The following is an 18,991-nucleotide window of genomic DNA, read 5'->3' as shown; positions in this document are numbered from 1 at the left end:
ATTAACAGAGATACAAAAGTGGGTGGCAGGTATAAAAAGGTTGACTACTCCCGATTTAAAGCATGGACAGATGTGTTGGCTGGACATGGACCACAATCATACTTTTAGACAACCCAAGGAGCTGGCTCAGGAAAAGTTTTTCAGCTGCAATATTTCTCCCTAGAAATGTTTTTAATTAGACGTAGTTTGCATGCCAGCATTACTACAGGTAGTCCTCGGCTTACGATCCTAATGGGAGCTTGCCTGTTTTGGTTGTAAGCCCGTGATGGTGAACCGATGGCACATGTGCAGGAAGTGGCATGCAGAGCCATCTTTTTGGGTACACAAGCTGTTGCCCATTCCTCTTCCGGGTTCCGCCGCATCAGCCAGCTGGTCTTCACACGTGCGGGAGTGCTAGAAACGGGAAGACCAGGTAGCTGGTACGCATACATGCGCCAGAAACCCAGTGACATGCAGTCAGGGGAGGCAGAGCCTCACCACTGTCATCATGAAAAGAAAAAAAATGTAAAAGGAAAAAGGCTGAGGTAGATGCTGCCAGAGTCACAGTGGATGACTCTGCTTAGTGCTTAACTGTTAAAAAAAGCCTCTAAAGAAGTGCCCTCTACAGGAGGAGGTGGAAGAACCACGTGCCTCATTTAATCTGACTTTATGATCACTCGAACAGAGTTAAGCAAGGGTTAAAAGCCGAAAAATTCCTTATGCAGAGGAGGCACGTGGTTCTCTTGCCTCCTCCTGTAGAGGGTGTATTTTTTAGAGGCTTTTTTAAACAGTTAAGCAGAGTCATCCATTGGAGACTCTGGCAGCAGCTAACCCAGCCTGACCTCAGCAGCTCTTGCCTTTTTCCTTTTATATTTTTACATTTTCATGATGGCACATGGCAGGCAAGAGCAGAGTTGAAATCCTCTGTGATTGTGAAACAGCTGGAAAAGGTATATGGGTCGGAGGGAGGGGGAAGAATTCAAAATTAATGTAGCGGTAGGAGCAGCAGCTCCCGACAGGGGTCGGCGCCAGCAAGTCCCTGAAGGAGGCCACCAGGGTGATCGGGTCCAGGTTGAGGTGCTTGAAGGCGGGCGAGAGAAGCTCGGCGGAGGCGGGCGGGGGCGAGACGGAAGGTGCCCGGGTGAAGGAGGCTGGGTCGGGCAAGCCGAGCAGCGGGGAGGTGCAGCTGGCGCTGGGCACACCGGAAAAACTGACGCTCTGGCGCAGGAGGTGCGGGGAGGTGCCCCTGTGGCTGCCGAAGACCTGTGCCTCCTCAGGGAAGTGGATGAAGTGGGAGCGGGAGCCGTAGGGACACTCGCCGTGCAGGTAGAACTTGTGGCACAGCTCCGTCTTATACTTGGGATGGCGGCTGATGGAGCGCAGCTCGGATGAGCTGTAGGCGAACTGGCACTTGGTGCCGTACTTGCAGCAGTCGCTCTTGCTGAAGGTGCGACACAGCTCCGTCTTGTAGCGGGACGACGAGGCCAGTGTGCCTGGCGGCTTGAGAGGCGGGAAGCCCGGCAGCGGAGGCGGCTGGGCCGCCTTGCCTTCAATCAGGATGACCGAGCGGTCCGGGCGCAGCTGGGGCTGCAGCTGCTCGCCCTTGGGCCTCCAGGGGCTGCGCAGCGACCACACTGCTGAGGCCCCGCCGCCCAGCAGCGCCGCCTCGGAGGATCAGGCCGAGCGGCCGCAGGAGAAGGCGGAGGTGGGCATGTCCAGCTCTTCGCTCAGCAAGAGGTTGATCAGGTTCTGGTAGAGGTTACGGACGTCCAGAATGGAACTCATGGTGTCGCCTGCTCATGCTCCGCTCACCGAAAGCAGCACCGACAACTCCTCTTTCTTTCTTTTGCCCAGAGGCCGCCTCTGGGCAAAAGAAAGAAAGCACCAGTCCACCGCTGGCTTTCTTTTGCCCGCCGCTATGTCCGACATAGAGGCGGGCAAAAGAAAGCCAGCGGCCAGCTGGTGCTTTCTTTCGCCCGCTTGTCAGAACTCAGGCGGGCGAAAGAAAGCGCTTTAGATAGTGGGATGTCAGGGGAGAAGACTGCCTCACCAGCCATAAACCTCACCACACGTCATTGCAGAAACCAGATGATCATCTTCCTGGCACGTGCATGTGCACCAGGCAGCTGCTCTTCCCGTTTCAGTGCTCTTCCCATTTCAGGCACACAAGCATGAGCTCCCATTTTGGCACTCGGGCGATGGAAAGGTTCGCTAACACTGTGGTAAGTCATAATAGCCGTAAAAGCACGACTGACCCCAATTTTATGACTTTTTAAAAAACAGCAGTCATTACACAAATCAATATGGTTAAGTGAGTTCCCAGGCATTAAGTGAACCCATTGTTTGCTCTAGGGCGCTTTTGCTGAAAACCGGATGTAAACACCAGTTGACCTTATAAATTATGGCCACTTGTTCTGTCCCAAGCCTCTACAATATATACTTGGCTGTCTGCCACAACTAAGGAGGGTGATAAGCAACCCCTTGGCTGGGAGCCCAGAAAGCTATCTTTATGAAACAAGGCTTGAACTCACGAAATTCTCCCAATCTTTCTCTACGGCTGGATCAGTAAATTGTTGTTTCCTGCAAAATTCCCCTCCCGTCGCCCCACCTATAAGCTCTCTGGGAAGGGCCAATCAGTAGCCACCTGTTCCTATTTTCTTGTGAGCCTTTTTCCAAAGCTGCTCCCTCCTCCTCGCATACGTACGTCAGGGACAGCCTCCCTCTGTTCTTCCTCACTGCTCCCTGACTCAGACACCACCTGGTGGCCAACAGGCCTCTCTAGTCCCTGCTCTGACTCCGAACACCCCACAGAGACTTCCTCAGCCTCTAGGGCAGTCCCATAGTGTTCATTGCTGTCGGATTCCAGCAACAGCTCAGCCGGCCGCTGTTGGGCCACAACACTACGTGATGCAAGATGCTGTAAATCATGGTTGGTCGCTAAGTGCCAAAATATAGTTATGTGACGGGAGGGGGGTGTCATCTAAATGGTCAATAAAATGGTCAATAAACAACCAACTGTAATTTGAGGACTACGTATAACCGTGATGGCGAACCTATGGCATGTGTGCCACAGGTGGCACACAGAGCCCTCTCTGCGGGCACGCAAGCCATTGCCCCAGCTCAGTTCTTCTGTGCATGTGAGCGCGCCTCCTGTCGGTCATCTGATTTTTGGGTCTGTGCCAGGCATGCAGAACATGTGGGAGACACATGTGCAAGGGGTCATGTGCACATGTGCGGGGCATGTGGAGGAATGCAAGCATTACATTATGGGTGTGCGCCCGTGTGCTTTCAGCACTCTGGGCGAAAAAGGTTAGCCATCACTGACCTATACATGTGTTTTCTCTCGGTAGTGCTAATACATTACAATTCCTTGCAACAATATGCATTTCTGCCTCTTAGACATGGGAACCCGGAGGAAGGTGATTTTTCAAGACTTCTACATAACATGCTACTGCTGGAAAATATCCATAGGCTACCTTCACATGAGGTTTGGAAGAGTTAGTGGTAAAAAGAAACCAAGCCAACCAAGAACACAGTGGCTGGGCACCATCAAAGCTTGACCACAAAACCAACCACAGCCTTGTTGCTGTTAGTTGCGAAGTGGTGACCGACCCATCGACAACATTCCTCCAGGCCTTGCTGTCCTCTACCATCCTCTGGAGTCCATTTAAGCTCACACCTACTGCTTCAGTGACTCCATCCAACCATCTCTTTCACTGTTGTCCCCTTCTTCTTTTGCCTTCCATCGTTCCCACCATTAGGCTCTTCTCCAGTGAGTTCTTCCTTCTCATTAGGTGGCCAAAGTACTTGAGTTTCCTCTTCAGGATCTGGCCTTCTAAAGAGCAGTCAGGATTGATCTCCTCTAGGACTGACCGGTTGAATCGCCTTGCAGTCCATGAGACTCGCAGGAGTCTTCTCCAGCACCAGAGTTCAAAGGCCTCCATTCTTTGGCACTCAGCCTTTCTTATGGTCCAACTTTCACAGCATAGAACAATTCAAAAAAGTAGTACAGGATTGGAAGGCATGTGATGTGGAGAGACCTGGCCTCACCAAGAATTGTAGGTGGAATGGATATTAACTTGACTAGCTTTTTGATGCTTAGGAATTCTGATTATTTGCACACTTGACTGCCTATCTAATGTTTTTGATTTGATGTCTGAATGATTTTAAATTCCACTCCCCCCCTCAAAAAATATCCCAGTCTAGTTTGAAGAACAATTTTTCTTTTTAAAAAAGAATGTTTTTATATAGATATTCCCGTATGCATTGATGAAGCTTTAGTAAGTTTCTTGGTGTTCACCCCAAAACATCAAGTGCAAGGAGCTTGCACAATTGGCAGCATTTCTAAATTCAGATGTAGAAATGCATCTTCTTCAAATATTAATACTATTGGGGCAGAGAGAAGAAACTCTATCTTTATACTTAGCCTGAAACTGTTTCTGAATTGAATGGGCTGGTTAAAGGGGAGAAGGTCATCGGAAGGAGCAAGTTTTAAAATGATGTTTTTTTCCAGTATTTGACTCCGATCCACATAATTGTTCATACTGTATTATTTTGTATTTCAATTCCTGTTATGTACAGGTAGCCCTTCATTCGCAACCACAATTGGGACCAGAATTTCTGTCATAAGTCATTGCAATTGTAAATAGAGTTCACCATTTTTACAATCATTTTTACGGTGGGCATCAGACATGGATTTCTCCTGGTTCAACCCCGATCAGGTGACATGGTAGTGGCGACGGCGGGAGGCTCCGCCCATATGCCCACACACTTCTGCGCATGCGCAGAACACACATGAGCTGATAGCGCCAGGATTTGCAATTTGGATATTAATTTGGGCATTAAGCTAATCACAAGATTGATAAAGAAATCGCACAGTAATTAAGCGAATGGCCAGAAACCCGGCAAAAAAAGTTGCAAATCACAATCACATAACTGCAGGACACCGCAAATAGTTTTAAATGCAAGGCAGTTGCCAAGTGCCCAAATTGCAATCACAAGACCACAGGGTGGTGTTACGGTCATATATTGGAGTACAGGTCATTCAATCACTTTTTCTACAATTGTTACAACTTGGAACCATCGTTAAAAGAATGGTTGTAAGTCAAGGATTAACTGTATTTGTTTTAAAGATTTTTTTTTTTAAAAGGTAAAGGAGTCCCTGCAGATTTTACTCCACCAGTTGTTGCCGATTACAGGGGGCAGTGCTCACCTCCATTTCAAGGCCATTGAGTCAGCACTGTCTGATGTCACAAAGCACTGTTTCTTCCCACCGAAGTGGTACCTATTTATCTACTCGCATTTGCATGCTTTCGAACTACTAGGTTGGCAGGAGCTGAGGCAAGGACAGGAGCTCACCCTGATGTGTGCCGCTCGGGTCTCAAACCTAAGCTGCCAGTTTCCCATCCAACAAAGCCCAGTGCCTTAAACAGTGAGCCACCGCACCACCTAGCATCTGTTTTAATCCAAATTATATAGCAGTGATGGCGAACGTTTTTCTGCTTGGGTGCCAAAAGGGCGCGGGTTTGTGCCCATACCCACAATGCAATGCCCTTCCCCCTGCACATGCGTGGACACCCCCCCCCACGCTCCCCCCTGTGCACGTGCGCAGGCCTCACTGAAACCTCCAAATTTCCGGTAGGCCCGTTGGGCTGTTTTTCGCCCTCCCCAGGCTTCAGGAAAGCCTCTGGAGATTGTGGTGGGCAAAAAATGGCCCAACAGGCAAACCGGAAGTTGGTTTCTGAAATTGGGCCCTTTTTTCACCATCCACAGGCTCCGGAGGCTTTCCTGAAGCCCACACTTCCCACCCACCGGAAGGCTGAAAATCAGCTGGCCAGCGTGTGCATGACATAGCTGGAGCTGACATAGGGCAACATCTCGTGTGCCGTCAGATATGGCTCCATGTGCCACCTATGGCACGGGTGCCATAGGTTCTCCATCACGATTATATAGTATATGTGGGAGTTGTAGACCACTCCATTGACTGGGGTTGCCACTAAGCCATGTACAGAAATAAAATAAGACAAGTTAGCTAAGCTGTCAGCACCAAGAAAAGCTGAGCCTTCAAACACCTAAAAATATCATCAATTTTCCTGGACAACAGTGATTTGTTGACATCATTCCTCTTTGTTATAATCTTAAACCTTAAATCATTTATAAAGACACACAACTGCATCAGGCTGGAAACCATAAAACTCTGCTATGTTTTGTCACAGATACCCAGAGTATTAACTCAGCTGGCTGGGGATAATGGGAACTGTAATCAACTTCCCCCTCCCCCCGGACGATACTGGGGGGAATATGGGTATTTATTAAGCTTCTATAAAGTCAACAACAAGAAAGTGTTAACCTCAGCAGCTTATATATATACATACATACATATACATACATACATACATACATACATACATACATACATATATATATATATATATATGTGTGTGTGTGTGTGTGTGTGGGTATATATATATATAGTCATTTAAATGATGTCCAGTTTCGAAATTCAAGGCCGTTATTATTTTTTTATATAAGTTGATAAACCAAATCAAATAAATCAAATTAAAAAAAGGCAGCTTGGCATCCTCCATTAATGACCAAATGTTTGCTGGAAGAGGATTCTCTTCAAAATGTTGAAGAGCTTCCTGCTGTTTGAAAAATTAGCCATGATCCAATCAGCCTTACAAATTAAAACTAAACCAGATCAACACATCATATGTTTTATGGATAATCAAAACTAGCTGAACTGAAAAGTTTTGATTATTAAAAGTTCATATAAATAATATTGCAACCTAATATGCGAGGGCATATCAAGATTAAAGAGTTGTGCCCCCATACTCAAATTAAACATGTATCCTTAATATAATGTTTAAGACAGGCAGTTTGATCTAGTGCAGTGTTTCTCAACCTTGGCAACTTGAAGATGCCTGGACTTCAAGTCTCAGAATTCCCCAGCCAGCATTCGCTGGCTGGGGAATTCTGAGACTTGAAGTCCAGGCATCTTCAAGTTGCCAAGGTTGAGAAACACTGGTCTAGTGATTAAGGCATCAGGCTAGAAAGTTGATCCTGAATTCTAGTCCTACCTTAGCCATGAAAGCCAGCTGGGTGACCTTGGGCCAGTCAGTCTCTCTCAGCCCAACTCACCTCCCGGGACTCTTGTTGTAGGGGAAATAGGAGGAGGAAGTGGGTGGACATATTCGCCATCTTGAGTTATTTGTAAAAAGACAGAATATAAATAAATAAAATAAATACAGAATTGCAATGACAAGGTGGATTATTTGTATACTAAAACAAGTCAAAGTTTGGAAACTCATCTTTTCTGAAATAGCTATAAACAATTTTAGACATATCAACTAGACATGCTTTTATTTTATTTTTCTCAAAGTCAAATGTAAAACCAGAGATACCGCTTGTTTATTGAACATGCCTAAAAATCTATGTACTACACTTTTCCGGTGGATTCTTAGAAACACTTGCTTGAAAAAAGTCTGTACACTGTATTTCTGGTTTCGAGAACCGCTGCTTATCTGTTTTGCATAGCACCGATGCATCCTGTTAAGCTATGTCTTACAAAATTGTGTATTTCTAAAAATGAGAACATCCAGTAGAAAAATGTAATGAAGAATATTATGGAATAGAGGTTTTTTAAGGGGGAAAAATTTACTCCCCCCTTTTCTTCAGTAACTCACCAAAAAACTGGCATTCTGCTTTAAGACCCACCCACCCACCCTAAAAATATAACTTTGGGCTACAACCACACAGATTTTTTTTCTCTTTCCCTTCCAGTGCAAAAAACAAGGCAGTTAACATTGCCAAAAAAATCATGAGTAGTAAATAACAGATAAACTGATTAAAGCATTTGGAACTTTTGTATGCTTTCTTGCATTAGGAAGCTGGCATGGGAAAGGGCTTAGCTTTATCTGTTGAGATCATAATAGATTAAAAACTAATGCAAACCAAATTTGCATTTTCATATCATACCATGGCTTGATTTCGTTGACTCTAGTTGACCGTAGGAATTAGGCCTGGTCAAGTTCATACAATACGCCAGTCCCAAATGGAACAAACCATCTTATGGTTTAGCCACAAAATGCCTGTGCTGTGCAAACTCGAGCCACGTGGCTATTTTAAGATTCTGCATGTTGTGGGAAGCAAAAAAAAATCTGGTTGTGTAAACCACAGTAATGTTAACAGTGAGTAACAGAGGATAAGCATATTGTGCAACTTTCAGTCTAGTTATACTGAGGGAAGCACTTTGCATAAAACCTAACTTTCATGTAATAGTGCAATCTAGGAAGCATTAATCAGACAGGCAGACAAGCAATGCAATTGCCTGTCTAGGATTTTGCATGGAAAGAGAACATGCACAAAACAGGCTAGGGTCATGATGGCAAACCTATGGCACGGGTGCCAGAAGTGGCATGCAGAGTCATCTCTCTGGGCATGCAAACTATCGTCCGTTCCTCTTCCAGGTTCTGGCGCATCAGCCAGCTGGTATTCATGTGTGCAGGAGTGCCGGAAACTGGAAGAGCAGCCGCCGGGCGCACATGCGCGAGCAGGGAAGATGATATTCCGGTTTCCAGCGGGCACATGCGCACCAGCCAGCTGGTCTTTGCACGCACATGCGTGCCAGAAACCGGATGTTGAGGTGGCCTGGCAGCTGCTCTTCCAGTTTCCGGCACATGCACACACACATGAGCTCCCATTTTGGCACTCGGTGCCAAAAAGCTTCGCCAACACTGGACTAGGGAGTCCTGCCCTAAATTTTAACCAGGATCTCAGTATTTCCCATTCTAGCTAAAACCAAGTAAATCACACTATGGTTTATTGGGATATTTCTCAGGTTTGGCAACCTCGAGATGTGTCAATTTCAACTCCCGGAATTCCTCAGCCAGCCATGCTGGCTGAGGAATTCTGGGAATTGAAGTCCACACATTGAAGTTGCCAAGCTTTGACAAACACTGGTTTATTGTAATATTTCAACCAGGTTCTCTGGTCGTGAGTGGGATTCAGATCTGAATAAAAAAGGGGATCTGCCTACCCAGAAGATCAAAAGAAGATAACGGGAATCCTGTGTCCAACAGAACTCCATTTGCAGTGATGAATATAGTCAGGCCGTAATCTCCTTTGGAACAACCTGGCCTGTAGCAACAGACAGACATTCTCCTAGCTGACACCCCCCCCCCCATATCTGGGGTACAGCATTTGGCGGATGTCACGTTTTGGCCCCGCCCCAATGGATGGCACTATTATTCCAATGTTTTATTTGAATTTTAATTCCTTTTGCAACATACTATGCGCTACAGGTAGTCCTCGACTCGCAAACACAACTGAGCCCAACATTTCCGTTGCTAAGCAAGACACAGTTGTTGAGTGAACCCTGCTTCATTTTACGACTTTGCTTGTCAGAGTTGTTAAGTGAATCACTGCAGCTATTAAGTTAGTAACTTGGTTGTTAAGTGAGTCTTGCTTCCCCGTGGACTGTACCTGTCAGAAGGTCGCAAAAGGGGATCGCGTGACCCTGGCACACTGCAACCGTCATAAATAGTTGGTTGCCAAGCAGCTGAATTTTGATCACATGACCACGGGGACGCTGCAACAGTCACAAGTGTGAAAATTTTTATTAATTTCATTTGTCAAATTTATTGGCTTACCTCAGGGTAACTAAAAAGGCCCATAAATCACTTTTTTCAGTGTGGTGTAACTTCAAATGGCCACTAAGCAAATGGACGCAAGTTGAGGACTACCTATACACTGGAAGTCTTTAAGAAGATGTTGGATAGCCTGTCAGGCCTGCATTTATATTCCTTTTAGAAATTTGGCCTGCCACACTTTCTCTTATTTCATTATGCTGTTTCTTTAAGTATAGTCAATGGGCGGGGGGAATAGACAGGAGTGAGATTGTGGAATCTATTGTTTTCATTTTTTACTAGAAGCCAAGGTCATCCTTTGTCTCCGGACTTTGTCCCCACACCTGCCTGGAAGAAGCTGGGCATGGACGCCAGTGTGGAAGAAGAAGATTGGACCATGTGATGGGTTATTGGTGTGGGGACAAGATCATGAACTTTTAACTGGGTGGAATTCTGATGTCATTTCCAGTATTGGGATGAACACAGATGTGCCTAAGATGTCTGTCTTATTAAATTGGAACAAAAAGGATCGTTTTGCCTTGGACTCTGATTTAATTCTGCATGATACTTGGAACGCTGATGTTATCCCAATACTGGAAAAAAAAAAATCAAACCTACAATAAAGTGGGAAGACGATGGTAGGAAACTGATGGATACCACTGATGGAGGACATAGCCATTTGTCTGAAACGGTATAGGGTTTCCTACCTAGGCAAGGGGTTGGACTAGAAGACCTCCAAGGCCCCTTCCAACTCTGCTATTGTATTGCATTGTATTGTATTATACTCTGAACCAGCTGGAATGCAGCAATATGGATATGTTAATATAACAAATGGAAACCAGGTTTTCCTAGCAGAAAATTAGGAGGACATTCATCTTTTCTACAAGTCACAGAATCCAGCATGTTGGCACACTAGGACATAACTTGATCCAGACTCAAGATTACCAATAAGTATAAGTATCATCTTTATTGTCATTGTACTTAAATACAATGAAATTGGTTAAATGAGAACAAGAGTCAGTCAAGAACTTAAGCATGTTTTACAAAATAAACTTTTTTAGCTGCAGAGAGGAGAGAGGCCTGCTCGCTCTTCCTTTAAAGCAGGGGTCTCCAACCTTGGCAACTTTTAAGACTTGCGGACTTCAACTCCCAGAGCTCCTCAGCCAGCTTGCCAAGGTTGGAAACCCCTGCTCTAAAGCACTCTGGTAATTTATATTTACTGATAGTCCCTGCTCCAGAGGCAAAAGACCTCTTTGGTGGAGCAGATGATTTATTTTGGCTACTGCAGCTCCATTTTTGCAGAAGGGAGCCAAGACTGCACATACCAAGGAGAAAATATGTTTGTTGGCCACAACTTCCCACATGTCTTTTGCTTTCAACAAAACACACCCCCTTGTCCAAGGTGAATCAAAGTCACTTTCTCCCTATCTCAGACTGATAAACTGCAAATTAGCCAAGTGAACGTGTTAAGAGAGGTCCACATTTAGGTTTCTCTGCCAGCTTCTTGAACCCACCAGCTAATCCAGTGTTTTTCAACCACTGTGCCGCGGCACACTAGTGTGCCGTGACATAGTGTAAGGTGTGCCGTGGGAAAATTACTTTATATATAGTCAATATAGGCACAGAGTTAAATTTTTTAACATTTTCTAATGGTGGTGTGCCTCATGATTTTTTTCATGAAAAAAGTGTGCCTTTGCACAAAAAAGGTTGAAAAACACTGAGCTAATCTATCTACCCAATTACCCCAAAGAAAGAACTACCAACTCTGACAAATAAGTAACAAGCCTATCAAGCAACTCTAAAAAAAAGAAAATAGTTTTTCTGCCGTTTGCTCCCAAACATAAGGCAAGATACAAATGTAACACACAAGCAACAACAGTCACAATGTGAGACACAGGTTTGCAGCCACTTCCAACCAAAATCATTTCCAAATATATTTAATCATCTAATACACCTGCATCAAAGGTTAAAGCCAGAACATAAATGAATACAACCAATATTCGAAAACTCAAACTCCCCCCCCCCCAGCATGAATGTACATTGACATGTTGTAGTGCAAAGATTTCCAAATTTGGCAACTTTATGGACTTCAACTCCCAGAATTCCTCAGTCAGGAAGACCACTGGTGTACAGTGGATTAATGAATAACTCAGATTGGAGACCTAGGTTCAAATCCTTACTGGCTATATAAATCACTTTGGGTCCAACAACTAAGCCTGATATGTCCTACAGAATAGTTGTGTAGCTATAATGGGACAGTGATATAAAGTTTTGACCCACCTGGAAGGAAGAAACCTTTGAAAACCTGTACAACATAACCTATTGCTTTGAAAACCTGGAGCGCTTTAAAGAGCACTGTGTTTACAGGAACCAATAGCTAAAGCTGGTGAAAAATATCCAAATCCTGAAACAACTGTGCCCTTCCTGGTTATCAGTCTTAAATGCATTCTCTGTCTGTAAAATGGAATAATTTACAGCATAAAATTATAAGCCTAACATAATAAAAGGTAAAGATTGCCCTCACACATACTGCTAGTCCTTCCCGACTCTAGGGGGCGGTGCTCATCTCTGTTTCAAAGCCGACGAGCCAGCACTGTCTGAATACGTCTCCGTGGTCATGTGGCCAGCGTGAGTAAATGCCGAAGGTGCACGGAATGCTGTTACCTTCCCACCAAAGATGGTTCCTATTTTTTCTACTTGCACTTTTACATGGTTTCGAACTGATAGGTTGGCAGAAGCTGGGACAAGTAATGGGAGCTCACTCCATTATGCAGCACTAGGGATTCAAACCACTGAGCTGCCAACCTTTCTGATCAACAAGGTCAGCGTCTTAGCCACTGAGCCACCATGTCCCTCAACATAGTACTCTGTTGTAACTATCAAAGTTTGCCTACTAACTTTACATGGGCATCAATGACTTCAATTCTTCTCCCACAATCTATAAAATGGGAATAGCAGTCAAAGAACAAGGATAGGTGGAGAATTAGAGAGCAGAAAAACTTAAATATTCACTGTAAGAGCAACTGTCTTTTACACAGCCTGTCTTTCAGATGTCTAGAATAGTGGTTACAGCATGGATTTGACCCTGGTCAACTCAATTCTAAAATAGATTCCTTTGAACCAGTAACTTATCTTTCAATCAAGTCAACTCAACAGGGATGATGTGAAGCATGTACTATGGACATAAGAGATGATGAAAAAATAAACATGTTGCATTGTTAAGCATACATGCTAAGTTTAGCATAGAAACCTGGTTCACACACACACTACTAAAACACAATGTGGTTTGTTTTGGTTTAATACACATTATATGAACCTAGCCACTGCAATTTGACACATAAAATGAAGCAGGATGCAGGCCAGATGCCTCCCACAACCCCCCCCCCCCATTAGCAGAATATATAAACTCAGCAGGCGAATCAACACCCAGAATTTCCTTCTCCAATGGCATTATTCCCCATAAAACCTGGGAAAACACAAGAATCGCCATTGAGCTGTGCCTATTAGGTGATTAAAATGTGCATGTTGAACACACCTGGAGGTTGGGGGAGGTGTACCAAAGCACTATGCCTTAGCACAGCCCTTCAAACATTGTCAGAAGTGTCTTAAAGGAACCTTGCTCTTTGCACACCCAGAAAGAGAGAGAGAGAGAGAGAGAGAGAGCAGGCGCATGGTTAAGGCTTAATCAAATCCACCAAATGCAACTGTTTTTTTTTGCTAAGAGTTCATTTAAAGGAGGAGGGAGGGGAACAGGGAGGGAGGTTACCCAAGTAGCAGAACTTGCTCAGCCAAGCCAAACTGAGGCTTTCCTCTCCTCCCCTCTGCTCCCCCCCTCCATGCCTTCACGTCATCGCTGTGCCCTTGTAAGATGAATCAGGCACATGGCAAAAAACGGACGGGCTCTCCAAAAGGAAACAGCCTTTCTCAGCCCAGGCTTTCCCGAGAGAAAGAAAGAAAGAGAGCACCCAGCTGGCGTGGAGAAGGGTGACCTCTACCCAAGGAATCCCACTTGCACGATGCTTTGGGGGGGCGCAAGAGCAAACTAGGCCTCGCTGGAGGACCCAGGATCCGCCTCTTCCTAGCTGCCAGAAGGCTGGGCACCACCAGGATCCTCTTGAAAGAGAAACCGACAAGGTGGTGTATGACCTTGTTGCAAGGAAGTTTTAGCTTTCTCGCTGCAGAGGTGGGCCTGTGGCTTTAAGATGGGGGGCAAAAGGCAATTTTTACTGCAGTTGGACACCGGGCAGCCTTAGCTGAAAAAGGACCTCAAGAGGGAGGGGGGGTTGCAAGGACATCAATCTAAGCACACCCGCTCCCTAAAATTATACATTTCAGACATGAATAAGCAGCTTGCAAACGACTAGGTAGCTTTCAAATGCAATTCTAGCCCACACCTGATACATTGAAAGAACAAATCAGGGAGTGGCCTTTACTCAAGAGAAATTAGCACACCTCTGGTGAACTATTAGCATTATACCCGTTTCAAAACACAGCCATGCCCCATGTGCGTTTCTTCCCAACTGGAGATGCTTTATAGGCAGAAAGTTTTCCAACTCTCATTTCATGCCTCAGTCCTACTATTCATCTCACATCAGGTTGAGTTCCCCATCAACCAGCTTCTGTACATCCCTAAACAACTCTGCATTACCTGGCCTTTCTCTTCCACATGCACAACAACCCTGCGGGATAAGCCATCATTACGTTTACAGTATACCTTGCATGGAAGAACCAAGAAAGTGGGGGAGAGCCTTTTAAACACAAGCTGAACAGCAAATTATACTCTTCTCTTGATTGCTAGCACATGTTCTGAGGCCTCTCCAATGTGCCACAGCCTCCCCGCACCAGATTTATTACAACTCTCAGAATTTGCAAGCCAGGTGTGGTTTGCAGCCTTAATACATCCGGAGGGCCGATCTGGTTGGGAAAAGTTGCAGTCCCAAGTTTAAATTTTAAGCAAGGAAATCTTGGCATTTGAAGGCGCTTTTTCAAATGTCTTGGAAAAGGAAGGCCAACATGGATCAAACAAACCTCAATCTCGGTTCACACGCCACAAAAACTTCTTAACCGCCTTGACAGGTTCAGCTTTGGGGTTTGTTGTGCCGCTTCCAGAATTACAGGTAGGCCTTTCACAGCCTCCGACTTCCCCCCCACCACCACCACCACCGGTAAAGGGGGCACCTGCCTAGGCAGAATCTGGAAACTTATACAGCACCCCACACACACACTTGGGGTGCAAATGCAAAAAAAAAAAAGCATCAAATAGGCCGGCTCTGCAGAATTTTTTTTTAAAAAAGGCAGGTATGACCCGCCGGAGAAAGTGGCAGGAAGAAACATGTTCGCAGAGAAGCAGAGGCGTCGGGGGAAACGCCATAAAAGTGAAAGTCCGAGGCACGTGGGAAAGTAAAGGACGGGTAAATGACAAGAGTTGCAAGAGGGAGGGTGAGAGGGAAAGGACGGACCCGCCGCTACCCCGAGCCCCTCAGTCGTACACAGAAGGGTCCAGCGACCCCCGTCTCGCTGCTGGGGAGTAGGGGAGCCCCACTTAGGGCTCCGGGTGCGAGACAGCCGCTTGAAAGTCGAAGGCAAGCAAGGGAGGTCAGATGCAAGGCGGAGGGGAGGGTAAGGGGGTGGTCGGTCACCGGATCCGGGAGCTGCGTCCTCCTTACCTGCCAATGACTGTTACCGCAGAGCAACCATCGGCAGGCTAGCCAAGCGCCGCTTCGGGGAGGTGGGCTAGCACCGAAGAGTTAGCAACCATACGCGCGGAAGGAGGAGGAGGAGGGAAGGGAAATCCCCCCCCCCCCCCCGGGTTGGGAACAACAGACGGGGAGGTTGATATGATCCGCCGGAAGCTGCAGCGACCATGGTCACCCTCGCCCACCCCGGTTTAACTCTCCGGAAAGCCCCCCTCCTCCCTCGCAAACTTGGCGCATGAGGACTGGCACCTTAAGCCGGCCAGTCAAATCCGCTACTCACGATGCGTCCGGTGGAGCCGGCTGTCTCCCAGGTCTGGTTTGCGGCCGCTTCTCTCCTCGCCGTCCCACCCCCGATGCCGGTGCCAAGCCCCCGTGCGCTACCTCCGTGCCCAGCCCTTCCACCCGCCGCGGGCTCGCTGAGTGGTCCCCCCACGTGCTGCCGGACCGGGCCTTTTAGAACGCTGAGACATTCGACCGATATACACAACGCTCCACTCGCCCCGCCCACCGCTGGCTGAGCGTTTCCCTTGGCCACGCCCCCTCCCGCCGCCCTCTCGGCCGCAGCTCGCGCGAGAAGGCTAAGCAGGCGGCGCCTCCTTCCTCCGCCGGGAGGGGGGGAAAGGCTTCTCTAGCGCAGGCGCAGTGAAACAAATCCGTTTCTGTTCGGAACGTAGTAACATACTGTCAAGCAGAGCTCGCCAATCTTCGCAACGTTGAAGATTTTATGGACTTCAACTCCCACAATGCCTCAGCCAGCCAGCATGGTATCCTACTTTGCAGCATGGCTGGCTTGAGAATCCTGGGAGTTGAAGTCCGTAAGTCTTAAAGTGGCCAAGGTTGGGGGATCCCTGCTGAAAAGGGAGGGCCCGTGAACGGGAGTTTTGTTTATAAACAATCCAACCGGAGCACTTTTTAAAATTCTACTTGTAAATAAATGGAGGCCGTCACTACAACGGATTAAATGCTTTTAAAGGCGCTGGTGTGTTTCTTCACAAAAAAAATGTTTTTTATTTTTAATCTCGTATATACATTTGCAAACATACATTCTCATGGTTATTATTAACATTGTGTATTAGCAATTTTAAATATTCATTTTTCCATATAAAAGTTAAAATATATAATCAGGATTGCTTTGCTTACCATCCCATACACCTATTTTATTTTACCACAACTCTGCTTTTCTTTCTTTTTCTCCCTCCCTTCTTCTCTACTTTCTTCTTTCCTCCTCTCATTTCCCTTTTCTTCTTCCCCTTCCTCTCCCCCCTCCTCTCCTCTTCTTTCTCCTCCTCTCTCCCCCTTACTTCTCCCTGTCTTCCTCTCCTTTCCCTTTCTTTCCTTCTTTCTTTTCTTCTCTCTTCCTACCTTTCCTCTCTTCCTTTCCTCTTTCTATTGTTGTGATTGCATATTTCCTCTTCCATCTGGTGTATTTTCGGATGATATTCCAGCAAACCTGGTTCTATCTTTATGTTTACCATTTTACATTCCCTTTTCCTCATTATATTTTCCAAACTATTATTTACACAAACCTCATTGTATTTTCCTCATTGCATAAAATGTGCAAGGAATTCAAAGAATTGAGCTTCTTGGATCTTAAAGAATGCATTCACACAGGTGACAGAGTGTCACTTTCCATAAAAGAGTTCCTTCGGTTCGACTTTAAAACAAAAGACCCTAAAAATCTCGATTTAACTTTATCTCTTGAAGGCTGTGAAGCATTGAGACAGGTAGCCAATATTTGCAAACTTCGTAATGACCCTTCGCATTTTATTTTGCAAAGAGTATCTGCATTTAGCGTTCATTGTCAGGTTCAATTAAATAAATCAGTGGGGCGGATCGTGGGTACGTTTTTGGGAAGTCCCCGAACATCTTCCTGCACAGCTGCGGTTTAATTTGTTATTATTTGGAAGCCAAAAACACCTGTGCAAACCTAAAACAGGATAAAATTGTACAAGTCAAAAACAGGCTAATGGCAGATTTAAAGGAAAAGTGTTCTCTTTGGGTCTTTTCCTGTGTAAGATTGAGATTGTTTTGCCAATGTTGCAGCAAGGTCTCACTCGCCATCTTCAGGCTGGGGTTTGGGCTTAAAGTGTGATAGGAGTCTTTCTATAAATCTTGGTGGGGGGTGTGAAGTGCTGGCTTTGTTTCAGTAAGTGGAATGATTGGTTGTGTGGTTGCATCATGATTGGTAGATTGGTGCTGATTGGTGCTGGCTGTGTGTCTGTTGTTGTTTTGTGTTGTAACAGCCTAGATGGTGGATGGGGATCATTTGTTGACTAGGGCTGGTTTCCAGATGTCTGGTAGGCGGGAGGTATCATCACATTTATTCATGTTGTGGGGGTGTTCCTCTATTTCGATAGCTTCCATAATTATTCTCTTGTTGAAGTGTTCTGTTTTGGAGATTAACCTGGTTCCTTCAAAATTAATATATATATTTGTTTTCGTAGATCTTCACGGGTGTAGGTATGCTGGTCTTGTTGTATTCAGGTGGATTCGGATGTATTTGGTAAGATTTGTACTATCTTACACGGGAAAAGAGCCGAATACAAGAAGACCAGCAGAGTGTGTGTGTGTGTGTGTGTGTGTTTCCAGGGTAACTGGTATGCCTTGAGCAATTTCAACCAAACTCAGTAACAGATGACTTACTGTCTAGAAACAAATACTGTGGGAGTAAGACACCCCTAACACCCCTGGGGTGTGTGTGTGTTCTGTTAAGATGCAGCCTGTTGTGCCTTTCAATTTTTTCTACTATACTGCCATAAAATGGCTTCTACTGTTCAGTGCAGTGGAGTTGCCATGGTAATGGTTTCACAGTATTTCACAAAGGGCCTCCCACTGGTAAGGGGGAAAATCCAATATTAGAAATTATGTTTGGTCCAGATTTCCCCCCTATAAATAAATACCTGGGCAACGCTGGGTTATTGACTAATAATATATAAAATTTGATAAAAATACAGGGAAAGAAAAACCGGTTTTCACATATGATAAGCCTCTCCTACTCGACTGTAACAGGTAGTCTTCCACTTAGGAGTCTTCCACATAGTTGAGCCCAAAATTTTTATTGCTAAGTGAGACATTTGTTAAATACATTTTGCCCCATTTTATGATCTTCCTTGCTCAGGTTGTTGAATGTTGATTTTATTTATATGCTGCCCTTTTCCCCCCGAAGGGGACTCAGGGCGGCTCACAACTCAACCAGGGAAGGGGGATACAAACAAGAATTTAAAACGACATAAAAAACAATGCATGATTAAAACACAACAGTCATACCAATTCGAGACGGGGGCAACAGTTCTTTAGCCCCAGGCCTGTCGGAACAGCCAGGTTTTAAGGGCTTTGCGGAAGGCCTGGAGGGTGGTGAGGGTTCGAATCTCCACGGGGAGTTCGTTCCAGAGTGAATCACTGCTCTTCTTAAATTAGTTACATGGTTGTTAAGTAAGTCTGGCTTCCCCAATGGCTTTGCTTGTCAGAAGGTCACAAAAGGTGATTTACATGACCCCAGGACACTGCAACCATCATAAATATGAGTCAGTTGCCAAGCATCTGAATCTTGATCACAAGGCCATGGGGATGCTGCAATGGCCGCAAAGTGTGGAAAACTGGTCACAAGTCACTTTTTTCAGTGACTTCAAATGGTCACTAAATGAATGGTTGTAAGTCAAGGATTTCTTTTTTTTTTTTTACTCTTGAATC

The 18,991-nt window shown here is 45.5% G+C and overlaps 2 protein-coding genes across 3 annotated transcripts in view; both read right to left on the bottom strand.

Annotated features, from left to right (window-relative positions):
* The window catches only part of AKAP1 (A-kinase anchoring protein 1), a 76,655-nt gene extending 60,835 nt beyond the window's left edge, over positions 1 to 15,820 (bottom strand). Inside the window, exon 1 of one of the 2 annotated variants that reach the window (XM_032215955.1) lies at positions 15,582 to 15,820. The gene's annotated coding sequence lies outside the window, so the exon portion shown is untranslated. Of the gene's footprint in view, positions 1 to 15,271; positions 15,390 to 15,581 lie in introns of those variants that run through there. The other variant, XM_032215956.1, reaches the window with a different exon arrangement.
* On the bottom strand, positions 45 to 1,764 carry LOC116507796 (mRNA decay activator protein ZFP36-like). Its single transcript, XM_032216127.1, is given in 2 exon segments — positions 45 to 101; positions 997 to 1,764. Coding segments are annotated over 2 exon segments (825 nt in total).
* Positions 15,821 to 18,991: the final 3,171 nt, after the last annotated feature.

The sequence above is a fragment of the Thamnophis elegans genome, chromosome 4 (assembly GCF_009769535.1).
Source record: "Thamnophis elegans isolate rThaEle1 chromosome 4, rThaEle1.pri, whole genome shotgun sequence".
Lineage (NCBI taxonomy): Eukaryota > Metazoa > Chordata > Lepidosauria > Squamata > Colubridae > Thamnophis > Thamnophis elegans.
This window is presented reverse-complemented; position numbering and strand designations above follow the sequence as displayed.